At 48.2% G+C, this 26,931-nt stretch overlaps 1 protein-coding gene across 2 annotated transcripts; it reads right to left on the reverse strand.

Annotated features, from left to right (window-relative positions):
- Positions 1-194: 194 nt before the first annotated feature.
- Positions 195-26,850, reverse strand: DBNDD1 (dysbindin domain containing 1). Of its 2 annotated transcripts, none has more exons than XM_007477341.3 (4): positions 26,061-26,850; positions 6,829-6,978; positions 5,618-5,758; positions 195-3,171 (listed from the first exon to the last, which is right to left on the reverse strand). In XM_007477341.3, the coding sequence occupies exons 1-4, from the start codon at positions 26,089-26,091 to the stop codon at positions 3,008-3,010; spliced, it is 486 nt and encodes a 161-aa protein (XP_007477403.1). In that variant the 5' UTR covers positions 26,092-26,850; the 3' UTR covers positions 195-3,007. The 2 variants fall into 2 exon arrangements, with proteins under 2 accessions (XP_007477403.1, XP_056667171.1); XM_056811193.1 differs by lacking the exon at positions 26,061-26,850 and adding an exon at positions 20,709-20,884.
- Between the last annotated feature and the right edge of the window lie 81 nt (positions 26,851-26,931).

Raw genomic sequence — 26,931 nt, forward strand, 5'->3', positions numbered from 1 at the left:
GACCCACATAGGCCTGTTTGAGCTCCAGGGGTATTTGGCAGTTCAGGAAACAATCTGAAAGCCTGTGGGTATCCTGAAGGCGCTGTTCCTCCTCCAGGGAAGAGCTCCGTCTTTCTGCCTTTCCTGCTCTCGTGCCGGTAAGCATGCAATTCTGGTCTAGATAAGGAGGTAGAAACCAAGAAGACACCTTGAAATGAGAGGGATGAGGTTTTAATACCATTTTTTCAGATGATGTGCTAGAAAGCTGCTACATGAACTAATGAAAAAGTACAATACACAGGAAGGACAGTCGGTCACGGGAGTGGGCAGTGGGTCGTGTGCTGCTCTAGCTGCCTTCGTGTGATCAAGTTTAAAAGCAAACCAAAGTACGAATTTGACTTTTATCGTGTCGGGCAAACATCCTATGCTCAGCTCCTTGGCCTACTGGCATGGTTACTTAGCTGGCCTGGCATCCCAGGGGTAGAACAGGTTAGGGAAGGGAAATGCACAAAGGTCTGCCCCTTTTATATCATTTAGGGAAGTTTCTCCGGTGCTAACAGGGCTGCTTTTCTGGGAAGTAATTACACACAATAGAGCAGGTCTGATGGCCTCTTTGTGAAGGCGGTGGGTAGTTTTCATCTTAGCTTCTTGGTTTTGAAGTGTCGGAGCTTGAGAGATATCTCTGGGAAGAGCAGAACGCGGGGCATTCCCACCGGCTGACAGGCCAGAAGCCCCCGGTGGCGTCTCTCAGTTGGAGTGAGAGGTGCCCGTACATCTGTCAGCTGGCAGCTAGCCAGCACTACGGAGCATTTGGGAAGCGGCCTGGTTAACAGCCTCTGAAATCAGGGAATCGGGCCCGAAGCCTTCTCCTGTAGCTGGCCTAGATCCTGGAGGGCAGGAGCCAGAGCTCGTTCTTTATTGTTGCTCTCGTAGTACTTAGCACGGCGCCCTGCAAATAGCAAGTATGATGAGATTTGACTTGACTTACATTTGATTCTGTCTCTGTTGGAACAAAGATTAAGAACCTATTTTATAGCCATGTAAGAAATGTAAATGGAGAAAAGAAAACAGTGGAAGGCTCCACAGTCTAGGGTCCAAGCAAAAAAATGAGTTTGGATCCCATTCCAAAACCATTCTTTGACATGGCATACATTCCTCCTTGGTGTCAGTCCATGACCCTGTGTCCATGGTACTCCGTACAAGAGAATTTAAATATGGGAAGGGGGACGTGGGGGGGGGGGTGCCAACCACCGGCCAGCAGCTGAGCTAGGTGCCATTTTGTTTAGAAGAAATGCCAGTTCTTGGGGACTTCAGGCCTCCGTAATTGGCCCACATCTCGGCTGGCAAGACGTCTGGAAAGACGAGTCCCATTTGCAAAGTCTCTCCTTTGGGCAGATCCAGAAGCACAGCTCAAAAAATGGTCCCTGCTTCCTCTCAGTATAAGGTGACACCCAGCAAGACAGCATCACGTGGAAGGACAATGGAGATGTGATGGGCAGCCACAGGCTCAAAGCTACTCTAGGGTATGACGTGTTTACGTGAGATTAACTAGAGGTGATGTGCAGAATAGGAAATCCATGTTATTGGAACATGAGAAGTAACCCCTCATTGAGAAGATTGTGGGGTGGGAAAGGGGGAGCGTCTCATGAGCCTCTTTTCCTCCCCTCACCTTAATCACTTAAGGGAGGTGCCATGGTTCCTTAGGCAGTTTTGGCATTATTTGGTGTTCTGAGCAAGGTAGGAAATGGGCCAGAGTCCCGGAAAGCCCAGCCCAGAGGTCAGAAAGGGTCTGGGTCACAAAGCTGATCTAGTACGTGGCTCTCTAACCCAAGGAAAGACTTTAGGAGAAGAATGGTCAGTAGGAGAGAATGGAAGAAGATGGGCCACCAACTCTGCCTCCTTTGGCCGAAAGTGCGGCAAGAATCAAATTGGTATGGATAGCTTCAGGAGAGAATCCTTGGATCCCTAGGCAGTCTCCAGAATTTGAAAACAAATGGAATTTTCCTTTTGCCACTACTAAAAACCCCAGTTTCCGAATTTGGGGTGCAACCACTTGTATGAAAAAATGGAAACCAAAAGGCCTTCCGCCAAGCCTAGAGATAACAAGTAAATTGAATGTTACCAGTTTGAACCGTCTTTTACTCTTCGGCCTTTCTCAGAACCATTTTAGAGCTGGACAGCACCAGTTCTGAAAAGAGGAACTTTCCAGAAGATTTAATAAGCAGAGAGAAGCTGGGTCCCTTAAACCAATAGACAGATGTCAGATACGTGGCCACCATAAGTGTCATTCCCACATCTGATCCCTGTGACACTGAAGACCATTCCAGATTTTGCTGTGGTTTTCTGGACTACCAGTCAGTCCTCCCAGGAAAAGCTGATGAGAGCTAAGCTTCTGACCAAGTGAGAGGCGGAGCGTCCTGGTTTCTGAGCAATAGAATTCCACAGAAAATACATGGCCATGCACAGAGAAAGAGATGTGAGTAAGGCCACTGGAGAAAGACTGTGCTTATACTAAAAGATGGCGGCTGGAGCCCAATGGCTGGGCTTTTGCTTTTGTCTCGTAGCACTTAACTGTCTTAGAAGAATCTGTTGGTTTAGATGTTGGCTCCCTCGCTCTCCTTGGACTGCCTCTCCAGCATGTTGGGATCAAGGTTAATTCAGCCTGCACCTTCTGCAGCAACGACTCCAGCTCCGGAAGACCCGCCGGTGCACCCCGCAAGAGAGGGAGTGCTTCAAGGGCCAACAGTCCTGCCAGCTGCCTCCAACCCCTCCCCACTCCGGGTGCCGGCCATCACCCTGGAGGGATGCCTCGACTCCTACCACGCTGATTCCACCTCTTGGAAATGGGACGGAAGGAAGCAAAGCAGTCAGGGCAGAGATGATGGCGGGGCTCCGCAGTGTGGCCAAAGTCTCTCACATCAAAAAGATCTTCAGCATCACAAATCGTCCAGAATTTGTGATTGATGCAACTGTGGACGTTCCCGTCGTGGGCCCTCCGTGTGGCTCCCGGGGCAGGTTATAAAAGAGCCTAGTCTTCCTTCGGCCTCTCTATAGTGAGAAAAGTGTCCACGATCCCCGCCTGCAGCTCAGAGTCACTGAGGTGCTTTTTTTCTCTGTTTTGTTCCGCTTTGGTCCTGGTCCAGGAAGGGGAGCGCAGATACCCGGCTCGAGGGAGCGGGTGTGTGTGCAAACCTAGATGGGAGACAGGAGAGAGTACGGATGAGCACTGGGGGAGCCAGCATGTGTGTGTGTGTGTGTGTGTGTGTGTGTGTGTGTGTGTGTGTGTGTGTGTGTAACTCTACTGATCCATTTCCAATCCCTCTTTGAGAAACGCAGCTGCCCCGGGCACTGACCTAGAGCACAGCCAGAGAATTTGGGTCTTGACCCCTCCCCACCACTCTCTCTCCTTCTGCTTGAACCTAGCCATTTCTGCCACTGAGACTCAGACATGGAACCAAGGGATGGCCACTGGGCTTGGCCAATGGGCCGCTGGGAGGTCCCCCCAATTTCACAGCACCAGACTTTGGAGAGATTCCAAACTGCGCTTGGCCACTTGATTTTCGGCTCCGTTCCGGGGCTGGGACCCCCCTCCATTTGTTCAGAGCGCCCCTATTCTACTGGAGAGAGCTACTCATCATTCATTCAGGTCACACAGCCCCTTCTCGCAGAGGCTCTCTAAGATGGATTAACATATTTATTCAATTGAATCCAACCAGCCTGTGCAGACTCTGGGAGGCTGTGAGGGTGTGTGAGTGTGTGTGAGTGTGAGTGAGTGTGAGTGAGTGTGAGACTACCCACAAGCCGGAGCAATCAAAGCCTGAGGCTGATCCTGAGGTTGATTTGCCTCCTTGAAGGCCTGAGAAACAGGCAAAGGATGGAAGCTGAGGCTTTCCAGGGCTGGGTCTCTCCTCCCCAATGCTAAAACGGCTTCTGACAGCCCAGCCAGCTGGCTAAAAGCTTTTTCACACCTCCAGAGAAGTGTGAGCCAAAGGAGTGCACGGTCGGTCTGTTTTGTAGGTGAATGCTCCCCTCTCCAAGCTCCTACAGAGCCCCAACTCCCCGTGCTCTCCCCTTGCCAGCAGCCCACCTTCTGGAGGAAGAATCCTCCCAGGCAGACCCAATCCCAGAGGAACTCTGTGTGTGTGTGTGTGTGTGTGTGCGGGTCATTATCTGTCCAGATCTATTCCGGAGCACAGACATCCCTTCCCAAACATCTCCAAGGCCCCTAAGAAACAGAACGGGGAGCCGTTTATCCTCTTGAAATCCCCCTGCCAAGGGCTTCTGATTCATGGCAGGGCTGTTGCCTTTAATGAGGCCCCTGGTGGGCCTGAGTAAGCAGAGCCTGGCTCTGCCAGCCCCCTGGCTTCATTCTGGGTGTATAAGAGGAAGGAAAGAGAAGAGATCGGAGGGAGGGAGGCCGGCCTCGGGGGAAGCAGGATTCTTTGGAAGGGAAAAAAATAAAAGCTTTTCTTTTTGCTTCCCCTCCTGGGATTCTCTGCTGTTCCCATCCCCACCATCTGACAGCTTCAGGGGCAGCTGGAGACTAAGGCTGGCACCACAGGGATGTCCCTGCTGTGGAGGGTCAGCTTGGAAAATACATGAGTTGGGGAGGAGAGGCTGGTCGTGGTACCCTCATGTGGCAGGTGAAGAGCAACTATGAAAATCGACACCCATTTGTACCCAAAGCCAAGGCATCGTGGCTCCCTCTCAGACCCAGAAGGCTCTCACAGGTTAAAGGATGGTAATAAGCTAGCCTTGCAGATAAGGGCGAAGACTTTCCCTGCCAAACACCCAGCCAACTCCCAGGAGCTAAAGACTGCCGAATGAGTTAAATTAAATTTGCTTCTACTTCTTATGAAGCAAAAATAGTTTCTTTTCCCCAGCAAGTGCCTTTTTGGGAAGACTAGTAAAACTCAAGTCTAGGGACCTTAAATTTAGCCCATCTCATCCAATCACCTAACTTAACAAGGAAACCGAGGCCCAGGGAAATCCAGTGTCTTGCTCATAGTCCTATAGATAGTAATGATGCTGGGCTTTGAAGCCAATGGAAAGGGTCCCTTTCACTATGCCATCCCTCTCTTCAAGGCTCTTCTCATATCAAAAGCAAATTCCTTACTTGAGGAAAAAGTCTAGTAATTTCTGTGTTGTGGATCTATTGATTCAGGAGTGGCTAGAGAAGAAGCTGCAGCAACCCCCCCCCCCAATATGATTTCTTCATAGACTTTTTGGACCTTTCAAGGTCCTTTAAACCAAGGCTAGTGGGCAGACCAAGTCACTATGACAGTAACTGAGGACAAGGAAGGAAAGAGGGTAAGAGTTGACTTAGCTGACACTTCCCTCCCCAAAGCCAAGTTCCTTTCACCATTCCTCTGATTTCCAGGGTCATTGTTGCTTCTAGAGGAAGCCAGACCTCACCAACTCTCCCTGTTTTATTTTTTTTAACCCTTATTTTCCATCTTAGAATCAATACTGTGTATCGGTTCCAAGGCAGAAGAGCGGTAAGGACTGGGCAATGGGGGTCAAGTGACTTGCCCAGGGGTCAATTGCTAAGGCCAGATCTAAACCCAAGACCTTCCATCTCCAGGTATGGCTTTCTATTCACCGTCCCCCACCCCATTTCTGGAAATTCTGTCCTCACCTGCTGGAGACTCATTTGTAGCATTCTCATCATCTGAGTCTGCAAAGACTTCAGCCAGTTCTTGGTCAGACATATCTGTCAGCTCCGTAAGGTCCAAGAGATCAAAATGGACCTCCAGTGAGGAGACACTGCTCAGAGGTTCTGGGAGAGAAGGAAGAGAGAGGAAACAAGTGGCAAAGCTCAAGAATTCTCTGGCCCGAGTTTGATGCCTGCCCAGGGCTAAGCCCAGATTCAAGCTGATGTCCTTCCTTAGCCAAGGCCTTAACAGCCTGAAAAACTGGCAAAGATCCCAGGATGGGATCATGGGGAAAGCCCATGGTCAGAATCCAGGACACCAGGCAATGTCTTCCCCAGTGACCAAGATTATTACTTTAAAGAGCTAAGATTTTGTCAGCATCATCCTCCCTCCAGTGACACAGATCACATGTCCCCTCCCCTCTAGGGGAGTTCCATTATCTGGAAGCCAATCTGGTGATAAGTTTCTCCAGATTTGGCTAAGTTGGTCTTGGGTCACAGATGTCATCTGTTACTAGGTCTGTCCTTGAAGCCTTTCCAGATTCAAGACTAGAAGGGCCTTTGGAAACCTACCTACCCCTGAAATAGTCTTCAAGATGGCCCTAGATGGATAGGATTGGGGATACAGACTCTAAATGATCACCCTAGTGCAAACATAGCAATATGGAAATAGGTTTTGATCAAGGATACATGTAAAATCCAGTGGAATTGCATGTTGGTTATGGGAGGGTTTGGGAGGAGGGGAGGGAAAGAGCATGACTTGAAACCAAGGAAAAAGATTATAAATTGACTAAATAAAATTAAAAAAAATTTTTTAATTAAAAAAGATGGCCCTAGACAACCAAGAAGACTTTAGTGGAGGCGACCCTAGTATTTTCTGGTCATTCAGGTCTTGGCTGAGTCTTTACAGTAGAAATGGAAGGACTGTTTAGAGCTATTAAGAAATTACTCTTCCCCTTTTGCAGCTGAGGGAAACCAAGGTCCCATAAGAATCATTTGTCTCTAAGTCAGTCAGTGATGGGAACATACTGATAGGAACCAAACTTGGGTCTACTAGCTCTTACTCCATTTCTAAATTTACCACATCACTCATTTTTCCACACTCCATACCATCATCAGCTGTGGAGTAATCCCAGAAGCCTATGCTGGACCCCAGAGAAGAACCCGACAGGTAAGCAAGGACCACCCATACTCACGCCTTCTCTCTGTGACCTGCAGGAGCCCAGGAGCAGGAATTGGAATTCCTCCCTCCTCTTCCTCTCCCAGGGAGGTGCCGGACTCATCCCCTGTCCCGTGGCCTGGCACTACCAATGCTGTCTGCGATGACTGGATTTCTTTAGTTAGTTCTGAAATCAAAGGAACCACATTGAGAAGAATCAAATCAGCTTCAGCTCCCCAGACCTGAATACTGATAGCCAGAGAAACCCAAAGGCTGGGAGCCTTCAGGAAGTAGAAAACTAAGAGCCAGAAGTAACCATCATAATAATATCTTAGAGGTTTGCAAAGCACTTTACATATATTGTCTCATGCAATCCTCAAAACCAACACCCTGTGAGGCGGGTGCCATTATTATCCCCATTTTAGAGATGGAGATAACAAGGCTGAGAGAGGGAGTGACTTGGCCAGCTAGAAAGTGTCTGAATATCTCGATAAATAGAAATAGCATTTATAAAAATAAATACAATTCATGTATAAAGAAATAAATTTTAAAATATATAAAGAAATAATATCTTCCAGACTCCCAAGTCCAACCCTTCTGGCAGTCACAAAGTCTCTGTCTTTAGCTCCCTCTTCACGAGGCAGCAATGGCCTCTGATTAAAGACCAGCTCCGTCTGTTTTCCCTTCTCTGGCTCTTCATGAAGTTGGCTGCTTCTTTCCCAGGCTCCTTCCCTGCTTGTAAAATGGGGCAATCCCTTCGGAGCCAGGTCAGGCACAGCTTCTCATTGCCATAAGTTCTTGGGCAGAGCCTCTCCACAGAAGCTGGAGAAAGATGGAGGAGTCAGGAAAGGCTTGGGCAGAGCCAAGGAAGGCGTGAGGGTCCAACACTCCTTCCACGAGATGCGCCCTCAGGACTCTTCAGAGAAGTAGGAGGAGGCTAGGAGGGGACAGTGGATAGAGCTAGACTCGAGTCAACAGCATCCGAGTTCAAATCCAGCCTCCAAAGGCTACTTTACTGCTCTCAGCCTGTTTCCCCATGCTTAAGATTTAGAGTTAATAAATACCTTCCAGGGTGGTTGTGAGGATCTAAGGTCATAACTACCTAAATCACTGAACGCTCTCTATAAATGCAAGCAGTTATATTTAATTTATGGGTGATTCTTTTTTTTTTTAACCTGTTTTGAATGGATACTAAGTATTGGTTCCAAGGCAGAAGAGAGTGCTATGGACCAAGCAATGAGGAATAAGTGACTGGTCCAGGGTCCCACAGCTAGGAAATACCTAAGGCCACATTTGAATCCAGGACCTCTTGTCAAGCTACCTAGCTATCCTGATGGGTGATTTTTTTTTTTAAACCCTTACCTTCAATCTCAGGATAAATTCTATCTATTGGTTCTAAGGCAGAAGAGCAGTAGAAAGTTGAGAGACTTGCCTAGGATCACTCAGGAAGTGTCTGAGGTCAGATTTGAACCCAGGATGTCCTATCTCCACTGTGACACCCCAGAGCCAGCCCCCCTTTCTCTGTCCTCCACTTTCAGTTGCCTTGGCGATGTCACTGTCGCTCTGAAGCTTCAGGGCAAAGCACCCAGTTAGGTGTGGAAGGAAAATGAGTGGGTAGGAGATGAGATGCAAGGGCTTAGCTGACCAGACAGAGCATTCTGCTTCTGGGAAAACCATGATGAGGTGACAAGAGGACACTGGAAGGAGCTGTGGCGCTGTCGATGGAGAGCCAGGCTCCAATTCGGGAAAACTAGGGTTTGGGGTGATCCTGGGCACATCACTTGGCCTCAGCTCCCTCTTCTATAGCATGGAGATTAGGATCACACCTACCCAGGGTTGCTATGAGGATCAAATGAATGCAAAGTGCTTTGCAGTTCTTTTTTTATTATTATTATTATACAAATGTGAGGTTTATTAAATATTAACTATTCCTATTGAAGGGTCTGCCTGGAAAAGTGAGAAAAGAGGGGTCGATTTGGGCTATACTTTTGCTTACCCTCATTCCCCTCTGCCCTTCAAAGCACAGTCATCTTCATGTGCAGGTCTGAGATAGACAAATTCTCATGAATATGCCTCAATAAGTAGGGCATATTTCACAATCCCTGGTGGGAGGGCGGATGTCTGCAGATGACAGAGTTTGGCTCTCTTGTGATCAATCACAGAATCGCAGACATTTCTACAGCCTTCCTGACACCTGGCTGTCCAGCCTCTGTCTGTAGACCTCCAGTGAGGGGGCCCCCACGGCCCCCCCAAAGCCCATCCCATTGCTGGACAGCTCCGATCCTCAGGAAGAGATTCCTAACTGGAAGCCCAAATCTGCCCCTTTGCAGTGTCTGGCCATTCCTCCTAGCTCTGCCCTCTAGACACAAGCAGAATAAATGTAATGCCTCTCGCTTCTGACAGCCTACAGAGGTTTGAAGACAGTGATCATATCCCATTCCCACCCACTCATCCACCCACTTAACATCCCTAGCTCTTTCCTCTCTGGATTTCATTCCTGACACTATAGACTGTCTACCATATCACAACAGCCTCCTCATCCTGGAGGCTTTCTTTCTTCCTTTCTTCCTTCTTCCCTCCCTTTCTTCCTCTCTTTCCTTCCCTTTTTCCTTCTCTCTCTTGCTTCCTTCTTCCCTTCCTTTCTTCTCTCCCTTTTTTCTTTCTCTCCTTTCCTTTTTCCTTCCTTTCTCTCTTCTCTTTCTTCCTTCTTCCCTTCCTTTCTTCTCTCCCTTTTTTCTTTCTCTCCCTTCCTTTTTCGTTCCTTTCTTCTCTCTCTTTCTTCCTTATTCCCTCCCTTCCCTCCCTCTCCCTTTCTCTCCCTCCCTCTCTGTCTCTGTCTCTCTGTCTGTCTCTGTCTGTCTGTCTCTCTCTCTGTCTCTCTCTCTCTCTCTCTCTCTCTCTCTCTCTCTCTCTCTCTCTCTCTCTCTCTCTCTCTCTCTCTCTCTCTCCAGGGAGGATACGAGATACAGGAGGAAATCTAAGCGGTGAAAAAACAAAAAGCATAGAAATCCGTTTCTCAAATAAAAATAAAGACAGAAGCCAAGTGAAAACTGCCTCAGAGTAAGAACCTGTATTCCCCGAGTACCCTTGTGCCTAGCCCCGTGTGGTCAGAGAAGGGTCCGGGTGTAAGTGCAGCCTCAAAGGGATCTTTGCAGGGAGGACCCTTCCCAAGATAGCTCAGAGAAAGCCCTAGGAAGCCAAGTTGGTCTCCCCTGAACCACAGAGCGAATGCTCAGCTGTCCTCCAGGATTTCAGCCCTCCCTCCCTCTCCCCCCAGCTGCTGCAGCATTAAGTAAACACAGCCCTCCCAGAGGTGTGCTGGCCCCCCTCGCATCCCAGGCACGTTCGCTTTCCGGCGACTCGGGGCTGTGCCTTCTGGGCAGTCTGCTGCCCGCTGCCTGGCTACCAGAGACAGAGGGGAGACGCGGGCAGCCGGTCTGTTTCAGGTCCAGGAACACAGAAGCCGGCTGGGCATTGTCTGGAGGCAGGGGTGGTGCTCTCTTGGGCAAGCAGGCTGGCTGTGGTCGTGTGAGCGTGTGTGAGATCCTGGGCGCACACAAGCAAGCACAAGTGTGTAAAAGCTTGCACCCCGCGGGGGAGGGGCGGGGAATATTTTTAGCGGCCGCGAGCTGGTAAATAATTAAATGCTCTGGGTGTGAACAGAGACCCATTAAGAGCAGCTGCCAAGCACACCCGCTCTGAAGAAGACAAATGCACATCTGGTGTTTCCCAGACAGTTCCCTCGCCGTCCTGGAACACCCCCAGGGCTGGCTCCCTGACGCCCGGCCAGCCAGCCAAGGCGACACAGCTGTCTCTTGGAGCATCTCTTTGGTTTTCCTGGGATGGTCAGGAGGGCCATGAAAACGGGCCCAGCCGCAGGCTCGGACCCCAGCAGGCCACGCCTTAGGGCTGTGACCTTCCCAGGGCCAGTCCTCACTCCGATTGCCCCAAAGCCCAGCCAGGCACAGCCAGGCACATGAATATCCACCCAGATCTTTGGCTGGGGAACCTCACCGTGAGCAGTGTGGAGGGATCTCAGCCCTGTCCAGTGAGAGAAGTGGAGGAGAGAGGGCAGCGGGCAGAGGCAGCTTTTCAGGAAGAATAGGCTACTCACCTTTCTCCCAGAGCAAAGCCCTATTTATCACAGTCACCCATCTGGAGAAATCCAAAAGATCAAGGAAAAAGGATGGAGGAGGAGCAGCTGGGTGGCTCAGTGGATGGAGAGTCAGGTCTTGAGATAGGAAGTCTGGGGTTCAAATTTGGCCTCAGACACTTCCTAGCTGTGTGACCCTGGGCAAGTCACTTAACCCCCATTGACTAGCCCTTGACACTCTTCTGCCTTGGAACCAATAGACAGAAAGCAAGGGGGTTTTTGTTTGTTTTGTAAAAAAAGAAAAAGGATGGAGGAGGGACTGGGTTGCAAGTGAATGAGGAAGAGGCAACATATGTGCCTATTTTGGGGACAAGAGAATGAGACTCAGTTATTTGGTGATCATGACACCAAAGAATGGTTCATCTTAATTAAGTCTAGGAAAGTGTACTCAATGAGGAGGAAGCTGGGGTGTGGGCTACAGGAAGAAGATGGGGAAAGTGGTTTCTTCTTTTAAAAAACCCTTCACTTCTGTCTTAGAAGATAGAGAGTATGGGTTCCAAGGCAGAAGAGTGGTAAGGGCTAGGCAATGGGGGTTAAGTGACTTGCCCAGGGTCACCCAGCTAGGAAGTGTCTGAGGCCAGAACCCAGAACCTCCTGTCTCCGAGCCTGACTCTATCCACTGAGCCATCTAATTGCCCCCAAAGTAGTTTCTTCTTCAGCTTTCCCTAGTCTTTGGGGCATGGAGTATGGATTGTGGAAAGAGTGACAGTGTAGAGTTACCCCTAAACAGATTGCACAGGCAACTAGCCAGGCAGGGACACGTTCCTGTGTGAAGGGCAGGGAGAGGTTATTTTAGCGCACTGCTCTGGAGAGGTGGTTTGTTCCCTCTCCTCTCTTAGGGTGCCTCCCCATAGGATAATAGGCTCACTGATCTGGACCCAGAAGAACCATCTAGTGCAACCCCCTCACTTTACAGATGAGGAAACTGAGACCCAGGAGGAAAGCATCTTGCTCAAGGTCATACCCTCACTTAAATCTAATTCACCAGCAAGTCAAGACATCACTCTACGGTCGCATTGGTCCTCTTCAAAAATGAAGAACAAACAATAGCAGGCAGTAGACTTTAGATGCCAGTGTTATACCACATTGCCTCCCTCATCATCCTCATTCCTGTTTCTTAAGGGCAGGAACTTAGGGTCTTCCTTTTTCTATCTTCCCTGACACCTGGCACATTTCTTGGGGCATGGTAAAGGCTAACAAATGTTTATTGACCGACTAGTTGATTAAATGATCAAAAATCACAATTTTTAGTGATTTTAGTTAAACTAGAGAGTCAGAATGAAGGACCTTCAAGAACAGACAAAGAGGGCCCCCCTGGGAGAATCAATATTAATAATATATTTTTAAACTCCTGCCTTCTGTCTTAGAATGGGTAAGGATAAGACAGAAGGATGAAAGCTAGGCAATGGGGGTTAAATGATTTTCCCCGGGTCTCACAGCTATGAATCTGAGATCAGATTTGAACCCAGGTCCTTCTGAATCCAAGCCTGGTGCTCTATCTACTATGCTCCTTAGCTGCCCCTATGTTATGTGTTTTTGGGGGGGAATTTTTAGCCCTTATCTTTCATCATTGTGTCAATATTGTGTATTGGTTCCAAGACAGAGAAGCAGAAAGGGCTAGGCAATGGGGGTTAAGTGACTTGCCCAGGGTCACACAGCTAGGAAGTACCTGAGGCCAGATCTGAACCCAAGACCTCCTATCTTTAGACCTGACTCTCAAACCATTGTGCTACCCAGCTGTCTCCCTTATAATGTAATTTGTAATGGAATGAGGAGCTTTGAAAACTGTGAAGCAACCACCCTGTTCCTCTTCTGACTAAAACTTATCAATCAACAATTCACTTGATAGAAATTACTCACTCCAAGATTACCAGCAAACTCTAGATTGTTCAATCTAGTAATGGCTTTTTAGCAGTCTTAATCCACCTTGTCCTCTCTTCAGGACCGAACACTGTTGATCCTACTTCCTCCTGGACATTCTCACTTTCTTGGTTTTTTTTTGACACTGCATTGTTGTTGTTGTTCTTCTTCTTCTTTTTTCTTCCTCTTCTTCCTCTTCCTCCTCCTCCTCCCCTCTTCTTCTTCTTCTTCTTCTTCTTCTTCTTCTTCTTCTTCTTCTTCTTCTTCTTCTTCTTCTTCTTCTTCTTCTTCTTCTTCTTCTTCTTCTTCTTCTTCTTCTTCTTCTTCTTCTTCTTCTTCTTCTTCTTCTTCTTCTTCTTCTCTCTCTCCACTGTTTAGTCACTCCCTTTCTCCTTTTCAGTCCCCTTTATTAGACGATCAGTCATATTCTATCAATAAGCTGTGAGTATCATCCCTCAAGGTTCTTCATTGAATCCTTCTTTTCTTTCTCTTGGGGAATTCAGCTCCCATGGATTCAAGTAACTTGGTCCTGCAGATGATTTCCAAATCTATATATTCAGTCCCATATCACCAACTGCCTAGTGAATTGGAGGTCCCATAGACATCTCAAACTCAAGGTATCCAAAACCGAGCTTGATATTTGACCTCTCTTCCTATTGTTCCTATTTCAATCAAGGGCACCACCATCCTTCCAGACATGAAGGTTCACAATCTCAATGTCATTCTCAACTCCTCACCCTCAGTCACTCCATATATCCAATAAGGTGTCAAGTCTTGTTGCTTCTGCCTTCACAATATCTCTCATCTGTTCCCCTTTTTATTTTTATTTAGAATAATTTTCTATGAACATAGAAGAAAAACAACTACTTGATTACATGGGTCAAAGGGAATATGATTGGGGACGTAGACTCTAAACGATTACTCTAGTGCAAATATCAACAATATAGAAATAGATTTTGATCAAGGACACATGTAAAACACAGAGGAATTACACATTGGCTTTGGAAGAGGGTTTGGGGAAGGGGAGGGAAAGAACATGAATCATGTTAACCATGGAAAAATATTCTAAATTAATTAAATAAAAATGTCCAAAACTTAAAATAATAGTTTTCTATGGGTACATGATTTATCACACACACACACACACACACACACACACACACACACACACACACACACACACACTTTCTCCTCCTCCCCTACCAAAGCCAATAAGCAGTTCTACTGGATTATACATGGATCATTGTTCAAAACCTATTTCCATGTTATTCAAATTTGCAAGAGTGATCCTTTAACATCAAAACCCTAATTACATCCTTATCGCAATATGTGGTCAATCGTGTGTTTTTCCTCTGCATTTCTGGTTCCACAGTTCTTTCTCTAGATATGGATAATGTTCTTTCTCCTAAGTTCCTCTGGACTTTCCTGGATCATTGCATTGCTGCTAGTAGAGAAATCCATTACATTTGACTGTGCCATAATGTATCAGTCTCTGTGTACAATGTTCTGGTTCTGCTCCTCTCACTCTGCATCAGTTCCTGGAGGTCATTCCAGTTCACATGGAATTCCTCCAGTTCATTATTTCTTTTAGCACAATAGTATTCCATCACCAACATATACCACAATTTGTTCAGCCATTCCCCAACTGAAGGGCATCCCCTCATTTTCCAATTTTTGCCACCACAAAGAGCATGTCTATAAATATTTTTGTACAAGTATTTTTCCTCATGATCTCTTTGGGGAATAAACCCAGCAGTTCTATGGCTGGATCAAAGGGCAAACAGTCTTTTTAAAGTCATTTGAGCATAGCTCCAAATTGCCCTCCAGAATGGTTGGACCAATTCACAACTTCACCAACAATTCATTAGTGTCCCAATTTTGCCACATCCCCTCCAACATTTATTGTTTTCCTTTGCTGTCATATTGACCAACATGCTAGGTGTGAGGTGGTACCTCAGAGTTGTTTTAATTTGCATTTCTCTAATCTGGAGGGACTTAGATCACTTTTTCATGTGCTTATTGATAGTTTGGATTTCATCCTGTGAAAACTGCCTATTCATGTCCCTCGACCATTTGTTGATTAGGGAATGGCTTGATTTTTTTGTAGATTTGACTGAGTTCCTCATATATTTGGGAAATTAAACTTTTGTCAGAAAGTTTTGTTATAAAAATGTTTTTTCCAGTTTTTTACTTTCCTTCTAATTTTGGTTGCATTGGTTTTGTTTGTACAAAACCTTTTAAATTTGATATAATAAAAGTCATTAATTTTACATTTTGTAATGTTCTCTATTTCTTGCTCCGTTTTAAATGCCTTCCTTTCCCACCAATCTGACAGGTATACTAATCTATGTTCACCTAATTTATTTATTATTTCACTCTTTATATTTAAGTCATTTGCCCATTTTGAATTTATTTTGGTATAGGGCATAAGATGTTGATCTAAACCTAATTTTCCTAGCAGTTTTTGTCGAATAGTGAGTTCTTGTCAAAAGCTGGGGTCTTTGGGTTTATTGAACACTAGCTTACTGACATCATTTACCCCTAGATCCTCCCCTCTGTCTCTTAGCTAGTTCCATGTTGTTTTGGTGACCACTGCTTTATAGTATAGTTTGAGGTCTGATACTGTTAGGCCACCTTCCTTCACATTTTTTTTTCATTATTTCCCTGTATATTCTTGATCTTTTGTTCTTCCAGATGAACTTTGTTATAATTTTTTCTAATTCTATAAAAAAAGTTTTTTAGTAGTTTGATGTGTGGCGCTGAATATGTATATTAATTTGGGTAGCATCTGTTCCTTTTTTTCCACTCCTTATACCACAGTAGTTCAAGTCTCCATGTCGTTCAGTTGTTTCCAACTCTTTGTGAACCCATTTGTGTGTGTGTGTGCTTTTTAAAGGTACTAGAATGGCATGTCTTTTCCTTCTCTAGCTCATTTTTTAATTTATTTTTTTCCATCTGGTTCATTTTTTTTTAACCCTTACCTTCCGTCTTGGAATTAATACTGTGTATTGGCTCCAAGGCTGAAGAGTGGTAAGGGTAGGTAATGGGGGTCAAGTGACTTGCCCAGGGTCACACAGCTGGGAAGTGTGTGAGGTCAAATTTGAACCTAGGACCTCCCGTCTCTAGGCCTGGTTCTCAATCCACTGAGCTACCCAGCTGCCCAGTGGCTCATTTTTTTAAATGAAGAAACGGAGGCCAATAGGGTTAAGTGACTTGCCCTAGTTCACACAACTAGTAAATGTCTAAGACTGGATTTGAAGCCATGAAAAAGAGTCTTCCTGACCCCAGATCTGGCACTCTATTCACAGCAGCACCCAGCTAACCAAATTCAGTAGCCTTCTAAGTGGTCACCCTACCTCTAGCCTCTCCTCTCTCCAATCCATCTTCTCTCCAGGTGGCTGCCAAATTGATATTCCTCTATCACACATCTGACCAAGTAAATCCCCTCCCTCAGTGACTCTCTGTTTCTTCTAGAATAAAATACAGGGTCTTCACAAAACCCTTCCAGATCCTGCAGTTGCCAGCGGTTTTCTCTCCTTCCTGGGACTGCCAATTATGTTGTGTATATTACATTGTGTATATTACCTTGTGTATATTACCTTGTGTATATTACATTGTGTATATTACATTGTGTATATTCTTCATGGACATCTCTACCTGAGGATTGTCTTCCTTCTTCCCCTTCTTCCCTCTCCCTAGTAGAATAGAAGCTCCTTGAGGGCAGGGACTATTTTTTGGTTTTTTGTCTGAATTCCCATGCAAAAAGCTGGCACAAGGTGGGCACTTAAATGCTTCCCAAATGGATTGAGGGAAGGAAGCCCTTCCCTGGCAATGGCACTGTGGCTGGTGTGATGGAGGAAGGGGGAATGGGAGCTGTGGAAAGACATCCTTGCCCTCGGGGAGTCCGAAGGAAGAGACAGAAGGATAGACTCACCCCCGACAAAAAAAGAAATAAATGAATGAACAAATAAACCCTTTTCCTGGAGCAAGTATCGAGGAGCCTGACATCCTTGTCCCAGACAATATTTTACTTGTGGCAGGCTCAGTGGGCGAACACGAAGCTTCTTTCTTCCCCCACCCCCCCATCCTCTTGCCCATGGCAGCTCACATGGAATCTGGCTTAAGCCTCCTGCCCAAACCCTCGAAGAAAGCCCAAGGATGGAGACAGGGGCCAGAGGGCAGGACTGCCATTTCCAGCGATGCTCCCTCAGCCCAGAGACTTCCAAAGACTCAGTGACAAAAGATCCTTGCCCAGAGGAGGGAGAGTCCCTTCAAATTCCAGTTGTGACTCCAGCTGGATAAGGGTGGGCAAGAAGTCATTTAACTCATTGAGTTTCCGTTTTTCCTTCTCTGTAAAATCAAGAAGGCAGCTGGGGTCAGGAAGACCCAAGTTCAAGTCTGCATGGAAGGGCAAGTCACTTCACCCTGTCTGCCTCCATTTCCTCATCTCTAATACAAGTTAGAGATGGAAATGGCCAACCACCAACACATCAAGAAGAGTTGGACACAACTAAACAACAATAAAACTGAAAGACTAATTCTTACACTTACACCTGCTTTATAGGATTATTGTATGAAAATGTTCATGGTACAGAGGAAAAAACATTGACTCTGGAATAAGAGAACTCAGCCCCTGAGGAGGACCAAAGGTGCTGGGTTCAAATTTCACCAATAATGCTCATCATCTGTGCGACATGGAGCAAGTGCCTTAATACCTCTGGGATTCAGTTATCTAAAGTGTAAAATGGGAGAGTCAGACAAGATGACTTCTGAGTTCCCTCCTAGCTCTAAATCTGTGATCTAAAACCTTAAAGCACTAGAGATGTCAGGGGCAGCCAGGTGGCTCAGTGGATTGAGAACCAAGCCTAGATGGGAGGTCCTGGGTTCAAATTTGACCTCAGACACTTTCCAGCTGTGTGACCCTGGACAAGTCACTTAACCCCTTTACCTACCCTTTGCCCTTCTGTCCTAGAATTGTTACTAAGACAGCAAGTGAGAGTTAAAAAAAACACAAAACATTATACAGGTATAATATTATTATCTATTACTATTCAGACTCTCCCCTTGCCATAATCTAAGTGGCTGATGTTCTGGGGGTTCTGCAAGCGCCCTGATGTCACTAAATACTACTAAATGGTCCAACAGTGCCCCTCTAAGCTATCTCTGTTGCATTAATGAGGAGCCTAACTGAGCACAGAGCTCCTGAGCTCTGGTCATGACACAGGAAGTTATCAGACAGGCAGGTAATAATAGCTGCCATTCATATAAATAAAAGGAAGAAGGAAACAAATGTTTATATAAGTGCCTGCTCTGTGCCCAGCACTGTGCTAACTAATTTATAAATATTATCTTATTCAATCCTCAACAGCCCTGGGAGGGAAGTGCTGTTATTTTTTTACAGATGAGGAAACTGAGGCAGGGGTTTAGTGACTTGCCCAGGGTTACAGAGTTAATAATTCGAAGAGATCACATTTGAACTCTCCTGTCTTCCTGACTCAAGCCCCAGCAATCTATCCACTGAGTCACCTAGCTGCTCCCTAGGTAGACCAAAGTTAAGTGACTTGCCCAAAGTCACATAGCTAGTATGAGTCTGAGGCCAAATTTCAACTCAGGATTCAAACTTGTCTTCTTGACTCCAAGCCTAATGCTCTATCCACTGCACCATCTAGTTGCTTTCCTTTAAAGTGTACAGAGGGGCAGCTATGTGGCTCAGTGGATAGAGTGCCAGGCCCAGAGATGGAAGGTTTTGGGTTCAAACGTAGCCTTAGACTCTTCCTAGCTGTGTGACCCTGAGTAAGTCACCTAACTCCCTTTGCCTTGCCCTTGCCTTCTATCTTTGAGTTGTTATTAAGACAGAAAATAAGACTTTAAAAAATTAAATTAAAATTTAAAAATAAAATCCACAAAGGACTTTTCTCATAACAACCTTTTATGGTCAGTATTAATTGTATTCTATCCCTCAGAGATAATGAATTACTTACCTAAGGCCACACAGCTAGTAAATGGCAAAGAAAGGACTTAAACCAAGGTCTGCTAATACTGAATATTCTCAGGGTCTGAGGAAACATCAAACTGGTTGGTCTAGGATAGCTGTTGGGATCTTTGACCCTCCAAGACGATCCATGTCTGTGTAGGCATGCCACAGCAATGGGCTTTCCCTGAATCTAGAGGTTAATGAGCCTCTGAAGGGCAATTCCTTCCAGGGGAACCCTCCCTGCCACCAAACCAGAGCAGGAGACTAAAAGCCCCAGCTCAAGGACTACTATTGCTCCCTATTGCTTATGCAATTAACAAATAAAAACCAAAATCCAAACCCAATGCTTCTGCTGGGCATTTTGAGTCCTTTGTGATCTGGCTCCCACCTCCCTTTCTGGATTTAGACACATTCTTCCCCTCCATGCAAGCAGCATTCCAGACAGACTGGCCCCACTTGCTAGTCTCTGTATTTCTCCTGACTACAAATGTTCAGGTTGTCCCTCACAACTGAAATATTGTCCTTCCTCACAGCTGCCTCTAAGAATCCCAAGCTTCCTTCAAGGCTCCAGCTGAATGGTTCTTCTTACAAAAAGGAAGCCCTTTCTGTTGCCTTCCCTTTCTAGGGTTGTCACCCTTCCCCCTCAACCCCATCCCATATCACTTTGCAGTTGTCTTATTCTGTGTGTTTATACGCACATATGTATATAGATTGTGTATACATACATACATATGTGTGGGAGGGAGAGAGAAAAAAGGGAATGACAGAGTCAGGGAGAGGGAGAGGGAAAGTGGGAAACAGACAGATAAGACAGAGAGAAAGGAGAGGGAAAGAGGGAGGGAGAGAGGGAGAAGGGGAGAGGGAAGGGAAGAAAGAGAGAGGGGGAGAGACAGAAACAGAGAGAGGAGGGAGAGACAGTGAAGGGGGAAGGGAGGGAAGAAGGAAGAGAGAAAGGGAGGGAGAGACAAAGACAGAGGGGGAGAGAGAAAGGGAGAGAGACAAAGAGAGGGAGAGAGAGACAGAGAGAAAGGGGAAGAGAGAGGGAGAGAGAGAAGAGAGAAGGGGGGAGGAGAGAGAAAGGGAAAGGGAGGTAGGGAAGGAGAGAGAGTGAGAGAGTGAGGAAGGGAGGGAGGGAGAGAGGAAGAGGGAAGGAGAGAGAGAGAGAGAGAGAGAGAGAGAGAGAGAGAGAGAGAGAGAGAGAGAGAGAGAGAGAGAGAGAGAGAGAGAGAGAGAGAGAGAGAGAGAGAGAGAGAGAGAGAGAATTCACTCATGGAGGGTCTTCTGGGACTAGGGCCAGGCATGATTCCCTAGGGCTGTCCACTTGGTCAGGTCCAGAGCAGCCCTTACCCTCAAGGGTAAGGGATGGGATAAGGTCACATCCTGCCCACTGTGGGGCTTCACAGAATATTTTCCCCATCAGCACAGGTGACATCTTTTCCATTTTAGAGAAGCTTGGCATGACACTAGAGGTCTCACCTTTCTTTCTGTGGTGAATGGAGAGAGAAAGCTTCCTCTTTGGGCTACCTGCAGTGGGGTTGGAGCTCATCCTTGCACCCCTGGTGAGCCACAGCCCCTTCACTTGGGTTCCGGCTGCATCTCTGGAGCTCTGTGCACCATCATTAAAGCTGGAAGCCAATGCTCGCGCCCCCCCCCCCCCCAGCTCCTCATTAACGCTCCACTCAACCTCCCCACCAACACTTCGAGCTCGGAGCTCACTGCTGGCTTCTCGGGGTCTCATTTTTGCCCACCCTCCCCACTTAATGTGCTAGAAAGGAAGTTACCCATGCAGGGAGGGACATCTGGAGAAACTGATTCTGAAAATATGGAGAAGGTGGGGGGCTGGGAGGTGATCCCAGTCGACTAACACAAAGATGAGCTCGAAAGAGGGAGGAAGGAATTCAGGGTAGTGGAACAAAGGCAGAAATGGTACCTGAGCCTCTGGGAAATCAGTGCTAAAGCCCCACTGGGCTGTAAGTTCCAGTGGGGGAGGGAGCCGGGAAATGGAAGTGGTGGTCAGGGTTCCATCCCGCTCCAAACTAGAGGCTCCTTCCCGAAGTCCCCTCTTCCCTGCCATCTCCGAATCCAGACAACTCTAATTGGTGGTTGTCCGGCCCTGGGAGAGAGGTGGGAAGTTCAGAAAAGCCAACGTCCCTGTCTTCCGGGTCTGCCGGACTAATTGGGCACTTACAGTCAGAGGCTGAACAGAGCGAGTTGATTGGTTATCAGTGGTTCAAACAGGGTCAACCCTGATGAATGTTCTCCTCCCTCTTGCCCGGACTGGGCTGGGACCCGGCTGGACCAGGGGAAACAAAACTGTTCCTTGTCTAACAAGTCTGAGGTTTCTTGAATTGAATGGCTTTCCCTGATGTTTCCTGGGATAATTAATTCGAGCTCTCCCTCCAGCTGGAGAGCCCGGGAGCTGGCTTCCTTGAGAAGGACCAGGCGCAGCAGTGCTCTGTCCCACCTGGGAAGCACTGGGCAAAAGCAAGATCCTTCAGGATGAAGGGCTCTCGCACTGACCAAGGCCATAGGGTTAGAGCTGCAGAGGACCTTAGAGGTCCTCATTTCATTTAGGAGAAACTGAGGCACGGTCAGTAAAAGGACTTTCCCAGGTCACACAGATATCAAGGGCAGAGTCAGGACTTGATTCTCTGAATTCAGCTTCATCACTCTTTCCAGTGTTGGGGAGGGCAGGAATCATTTTAGTTCATGTCATAGCAGCCTCAGAAGGCACTCCCCCTCCCCTCCCCAAGGCTGCCTCATCTCCATTGTCTTTGTCCTTAGGCAGAACTAAGATCATAAGACTTCCTGCTGTCCTGCCCAGCTGTCCTGAGCTGTCATCAAGAAACAAGATTTTTCAGCCACAAAACCTTCCTCCTGGAGTCCCTGGCTGGAGAGTGTAGGAGTGATACGAAGACTTTTTGGAGCCTTGGCCCAGGCAGGTCTAACCTGGAGCATAATTTAGCTTTTCCTCTCTGTGCTGGAAGTAAAATTAACCAGAGAGAGAGGAGACAGCTCTGCAGTGAGCAGACTTGACAGCTTGGTTGCTCAACCATTTCGCTGAATCCCGAGACATTGAAGTCAGAGGTCCATCTTGTAGGAGGCAGCTAGCAGCTGCCCTTCTTCCAGACCCAGCACCGTCGCCCACCCTCTGGTGGTCTATGCAAATAGAAGAGGAAAGGAGATTTGGGCTCTGTGTTGACAAAGAGGCTTTCCACTGCCAAGCATCCTCCACCTCTGGGGAGGAGGATGGGGAGCAGATGGATTTCACCAGAGGATTGATTTCTGATAGGAACGTATTAGTTACATTTGTGCCGGTGATGCTGACCTATTTTCTGTCTTTTGTGCTGAGGTGCAGGGGCCGGGGGCCAGCGGGGTTGGCCACTTAGGAACACGGCAAGAAGTAGAGTGGGTTCGCTGAGGGGGAGGTAGCCAGGAGAGAGAACATAAGACTAGAGAACACCCTCGGGGTGGAGAGGAAAGGACCATTCCAGCGGAAGATGGAAGAAGATGGAAAGAACAACTTTCTGGGCTGCTAAGTGGAAAAGAAGGTCAATTATAGGCTCTCTCCTTCAGTCAGGCTAGCAGGCGCCCCTACCCACACCTTCAGCCTCTCATATCCTGCTGTCCTTATGGTTAGCATCAGATTATCATTTCATCTTTCCAAAGAGACTAAAAGCTCCCTGAGAGCAAGAAGAGTATTCTATAGAGGTAAGGCCAGGAGCACTTAGGGACACAAAACGGATGCTCCATCCCCACCTACCTCATAGGTTCATGGTATTTAGTCAACAACCAACAAGAATTTATTGGGTGCTAGATAGAAGGGCTAGGGATAGGAAGGGCCTTAAAGATCATTTAGTCCTGGTACAGATGGGGAAACTGAGTCCTGCCAAAGGGAAGTGACTGGCTCAGAGTCACACAGGATCGCACTCAAGCCTTCTGATTGTAGCTCCTGTGACCAACTTTCCCCTATCTCCCTTACCTCTTTCCTTATCACTCCACTTTCTAGATATCACCCCTCCCAGCTCCACTTTTACTTATGTTATTCTCATCTGAAATGTGCCCTCTCCACCTTCCCAACTTTGACCCTTCCTTTAAACAAATAGTGACAGTTCCATAACCTTCCTTGACCACTCCAATGGCTCTTCTGAATCCTAAAGCATCCATGTCATACAATCCAGAACTTGAGTTTTTACTACATCTATTTTCTAGTTATTTTTTTCTCATGTGTTAGCAAACACTTTATAAAGCATCTATTCCATGGAAGGAAATATGAAGATGGGAAAAAAAGATGGCGCAGCCCTGCTTTCAGGGAGTTCATAGTCTAATGGAGGGGATTCATTATTTTAATTAAATTAGTGTGAAACAGGGTAGAATGCAATAAGGGCAAAGGAGAGACCCAGACAAAATGCTCTAAAGAAATTTGAGGAAGGAAGGCTGGATCACTTTTGCTTCTACCCAGCTAGACTTGCTCCATGCATGGCTTCTACCTCTTTGTATCCCCCCCCCCCCCCCCACTGCCTACAGAACAGCATATATTTATCAAATCCATTGTCAGTTTGCTATCAAGGGGGTCAGCTGTAATTAGACAGTGAGGTGTCCAGCTACTGGAGAGTCCTTCTTGTCATCTGGAAAGGTGCCCACAGAGTCTAAGCAATCTGGAGCCCCGAGCCAGTTCAGGGTGATGAATAGCCTTTCAAGATGGGCTTTGCTCTCCAGTCCAAATGCCCTCTCTCAGGCTACATGACATCTAGGGAATGCAGGTGGCATGGTGGATAGCATTGGGCTTGAGGGTCAGGAGAACTGGTTCAAGTCCAGCTTCAGACATTTTCTAGCTGTGTGACTCAAACCTCTACACTATATATATCTCACCTCGGTTTCCTCATCTGTAAAATGGGGATAATAATAGCACTTACTTCACAGGATTGCTGTGAGATCAAATAATGCTTAATGTATGAAAGTGCTATATAAATACTAGCTGTTGTTATGATGAAATATGGACTTGAGGCACTGTAGAAAGGCATAATGGGAATTGGGAATTTTTCCTTATGCCCACACTCCAGTAACCATCTCTCCCCCACTCCTCTCTTTTTGGGTTCTAGACGTTTAAGAGATATTCCAGGCACAGATACAACCAGAGCCATAGCAAGTTGAAAAGGGACTTAAAAAAAAACACACAGAAAAACAACTCTTACCTTCTATCTTAGAATAGATACAAAGTATTGGTTCCAAGTGATTTCTGTCTTAGTATCAATTCTAAAACAAAAGAGCAACAGAGGCTAGGCAATGGGGGTTAAGTGACTTGCCCAGGGTCACATAGCTAGGGCGTGTCTATAGTCCATTTGAATCCAGGACCTCCCATATCCAGGTTTGGCTCTTTATCCACCTAACTGGCCCTGAAAAGGAACTTCTATCCATAGCATCTCTCCTATCACCTGAAACAGTGCCTTTGTGGGGTGGACAGACATCTTCCCAAAGACAATGCTTTGTCTTTTCCCTCTGGAGCTGTCCAGACCTGAATCCAAGCTTCTCAAAGTGAAAAATGGAATACCACCCAGACCCACCCACGGCTAAGGGTTCATTGACCTAAATTAGAGGGCTCTTTTTAAGTCACAGAAGCTTCCACCCTGCCACCTTACTACTTCAGAATGATGCTAATAAATGCCTATTGGCACAAGAGTTGCCAAAGTTGGGGGTTGGAGGGACACATGGATGCATCATGAATGTTGTTGAGTCAGTGCTGAGACATCTTAAACTGGAGAGGGGAGAAGGGCTAAGCTTTTGTTGGAGGAGGCTTCTTTTGCACCTTCCTGACTTCTCAGAAAGCCAGACAGGCTCGAATGGTCAGCCTGTCCTTCCTGGGCTTCACTGTGGGAGCTGTAGGGCTCCAGCTTTTTTTTCCTGGGACTTCACACCCCCAAGCCCCACCCTGTGTCCATGTAGCTCCCCCTGGGACAAACATTTGGGAAAGCAATGTTCCCCCTTGAGGCATGCTTGATCCTACAAGTCTCCCCCACATGCTCTGAAGGCCCAAATGCAGGAAAGCTCTTGGTACTCATGGCCCAACTAGGGCCTTTCCCCACAGCTGCTGAGAGTCTCTTACCAGTCTGTCAATATGGTTCCTAAGCAGCTAATGCTCTCCAGAGCTGGCTGCATTTCCCTAACTCTCTCCTCTTCCCCAGGGCTTCTTTCTCTGCTCTGTTGAGTTGAAAATAAAAGAGCAGAGCAGGAAAGGGAGGCTGTCAATCTTGGCAGCTTTGCCCACCAGACCCTGAAGGTCCCTGACATCTTAGTGGCCCTTTCTGGGGGGAGTCTCCCATCCAGGCCAGTCAATCTCTCCATTGCCCAGCCTTCTCCCTACTGAGCCCCAAACAGTGCCCTCAAAGGTGATGATGTGAATTCCATAATGAAGACCCTGGAATTGGGGGAAAGGTCCCCTGCTACCCAGGCCACAGGCATTGGATGCCAGGTGAACTTGGGGTGTCAAGATCACTGCTCTTCTCTAAGCTTAGCCCTGAAACACTGCTTGGTCTTGTCCCCTTAGGGCGAGAGGTTGGGAGAGTCCAAGCAAGTTAAGGAAGCAGCAGGGTGGCTCAGGGCCTGGGATTCTCTATCGTCTATCCAAAGGGGCAGTGTGGACGCATCATCGCTGTCTCTTGTCCTGAGGTCCAGCTGGGCTGCCGTAGCTAGACAGGTCAATTTCACAACTGGAGGGTCTCTGGGGTGTGATTCAGTGACCACAGGTTAAGGAAGGGGGGCCCAGACATGCCTAGCGCAAACGGCATTGTCCTTGGAAATGGGCTAGGTAGCCAAGCCACTGGCCTCTGACCACGCCGCCTCCAGCCCTTCCTAGACACATTTCCCCCCACCTACCCACCCGGGGCTGGAAAACTCAAGCACGGGAGCCCCGTCTTAGAGGTCTCAAGGATGGGTGGGTCATAAGCCTTCACCCCCTGCGTGCGAATGAATGAATGCAGAGGAAGGGCAGTAGGCTGCCCGGAGAAAGAAGCCCCATCCTTGGACCCTCGGGGAGGGATGAGTAGGGGACCACCTTGCACGGGCCCCCCGGAACGACGGGCTTTGGGGTCCCTGCGGCACGACCGCTGGTTCTGTGCGACTTGCCTGGCAAAGGCAGAACTTTTGGAAGCTGCGGGTGATACCCCGGGCAGGAAAGCCCCAACCGGAGCCGCTTCCCTTCAGAGCCTCAGGGCCGCTGCCGCCAGCGCACCCAACAAGCAGGCATCCGCGGCAAAGAGTGCAGAAGCTCGGCGCCCTCACTCACCTAGGATGCCGGCCCCGTCTTGAGCCTCCATTCGGCCGGTGGTGTGGGTCTCGGTTCCGCCCCTCGGCTCTCACTCAGCGGCAGCAGGAGGAGGACAGGGCGGCGGCGGCGGCGGCGGCGGCGGCTTCAGCCTCCTCCCTAGGGCGGCCGGCCCCAGCCCCCGCGTCCCTGCAGCAGGCAGCGACTGCGCCAGCGGCAGGAGCGCACATCGCCGTGCCAAGGGGGACGGTGCGCGGCCGGCTGATCACTTGCCGGCTTGTCCGCGGCCAAGGAAGCATCGCATAGCAAATGAGCTAGGCGGGGTGCGGGGCAGGCGAGCCAGAGCTCGCGAGCCAGAGCGAGGGAGAGAGACTGCGGAGAGGGGAGCTGGAGAGGAGAGGCGCGGGAGGGAGAGAAAGTGAGAGGGGCACGGGGTGTGCGTGTGTGGCTGGGGGCGCGCGTGCGCGCCTGTGGCTGGGGGCGCGCGGCAGAGAGCCACGCTGGCAGGCTGCCGGGGCGGAGGGAGGAGGGCGCCTGGGGCTGGGGCTCTGCAGTCCGGGCCCGGGGCCCTCCGCCTGGTTGCTAGGACAAGTGTAACTGTTCCCCCTAGAGAACAGAGGGAGAGCGCGCTCAGCCCCTAGAGACAGGTGGCGGCTAAATGTGGAGAAAGGCCCAGAGGGCTGGCCCCATTGCCCTCCCCACTGCTGGCGAGCTCTAAAGGGGCCAAGCAGGCTGCCCCGCTGTAGAGCTGGGGCGGCCCATGTCGCACCGGCAGGCTGGGAGCCCTCACACAACCGGGCGCTTCTCATCCATTTGGGGGCCCCCCGCCCCCCCCGCCCCCCCCCCCCCCGCCACCTCGCAGTTCTCCCAGGGCCATCTTCCCAGCACCCAG

Source organism: Monodelphis domestica, chromosome 1 (assembly GCF_027887165.1).
Source record: "Monodelphis domestica isolate mMonDom1 chromosome 1, mMonDom1.pri, whole genome shotgun sequence".
Classification (NCBI taxonomy): Eukaryota; Metazoa; Chordata; class Mammalia; order Didelphimorphia; family Didelphidae; genus Monodelphis; species Monodelphis domestica.

Bases quoted from the DNA above. Each gene is read 5' to 3' on its own strand.
- DBNDD1 (XM_007477341.3), bottom strand. From the start codon at position 26,091: ATGGAGGCTCAAGACGGGGCCGGCATCCTAG. The intron at 6,979-26,060 runs GTGAGTGAGGGC...CTTTGATTTCAG, and splicing joins AGACGGGGCCGGCATCCTAG to AACTAACTAAAGAAATCCAG. The intron at 3,172-5,617 runs GTGAGGACAGAA...TCTCCCATCTAG, and splicing joins TACAAATGAGTCTCCAGCAG to GTTTGCACACACACCCGCTC.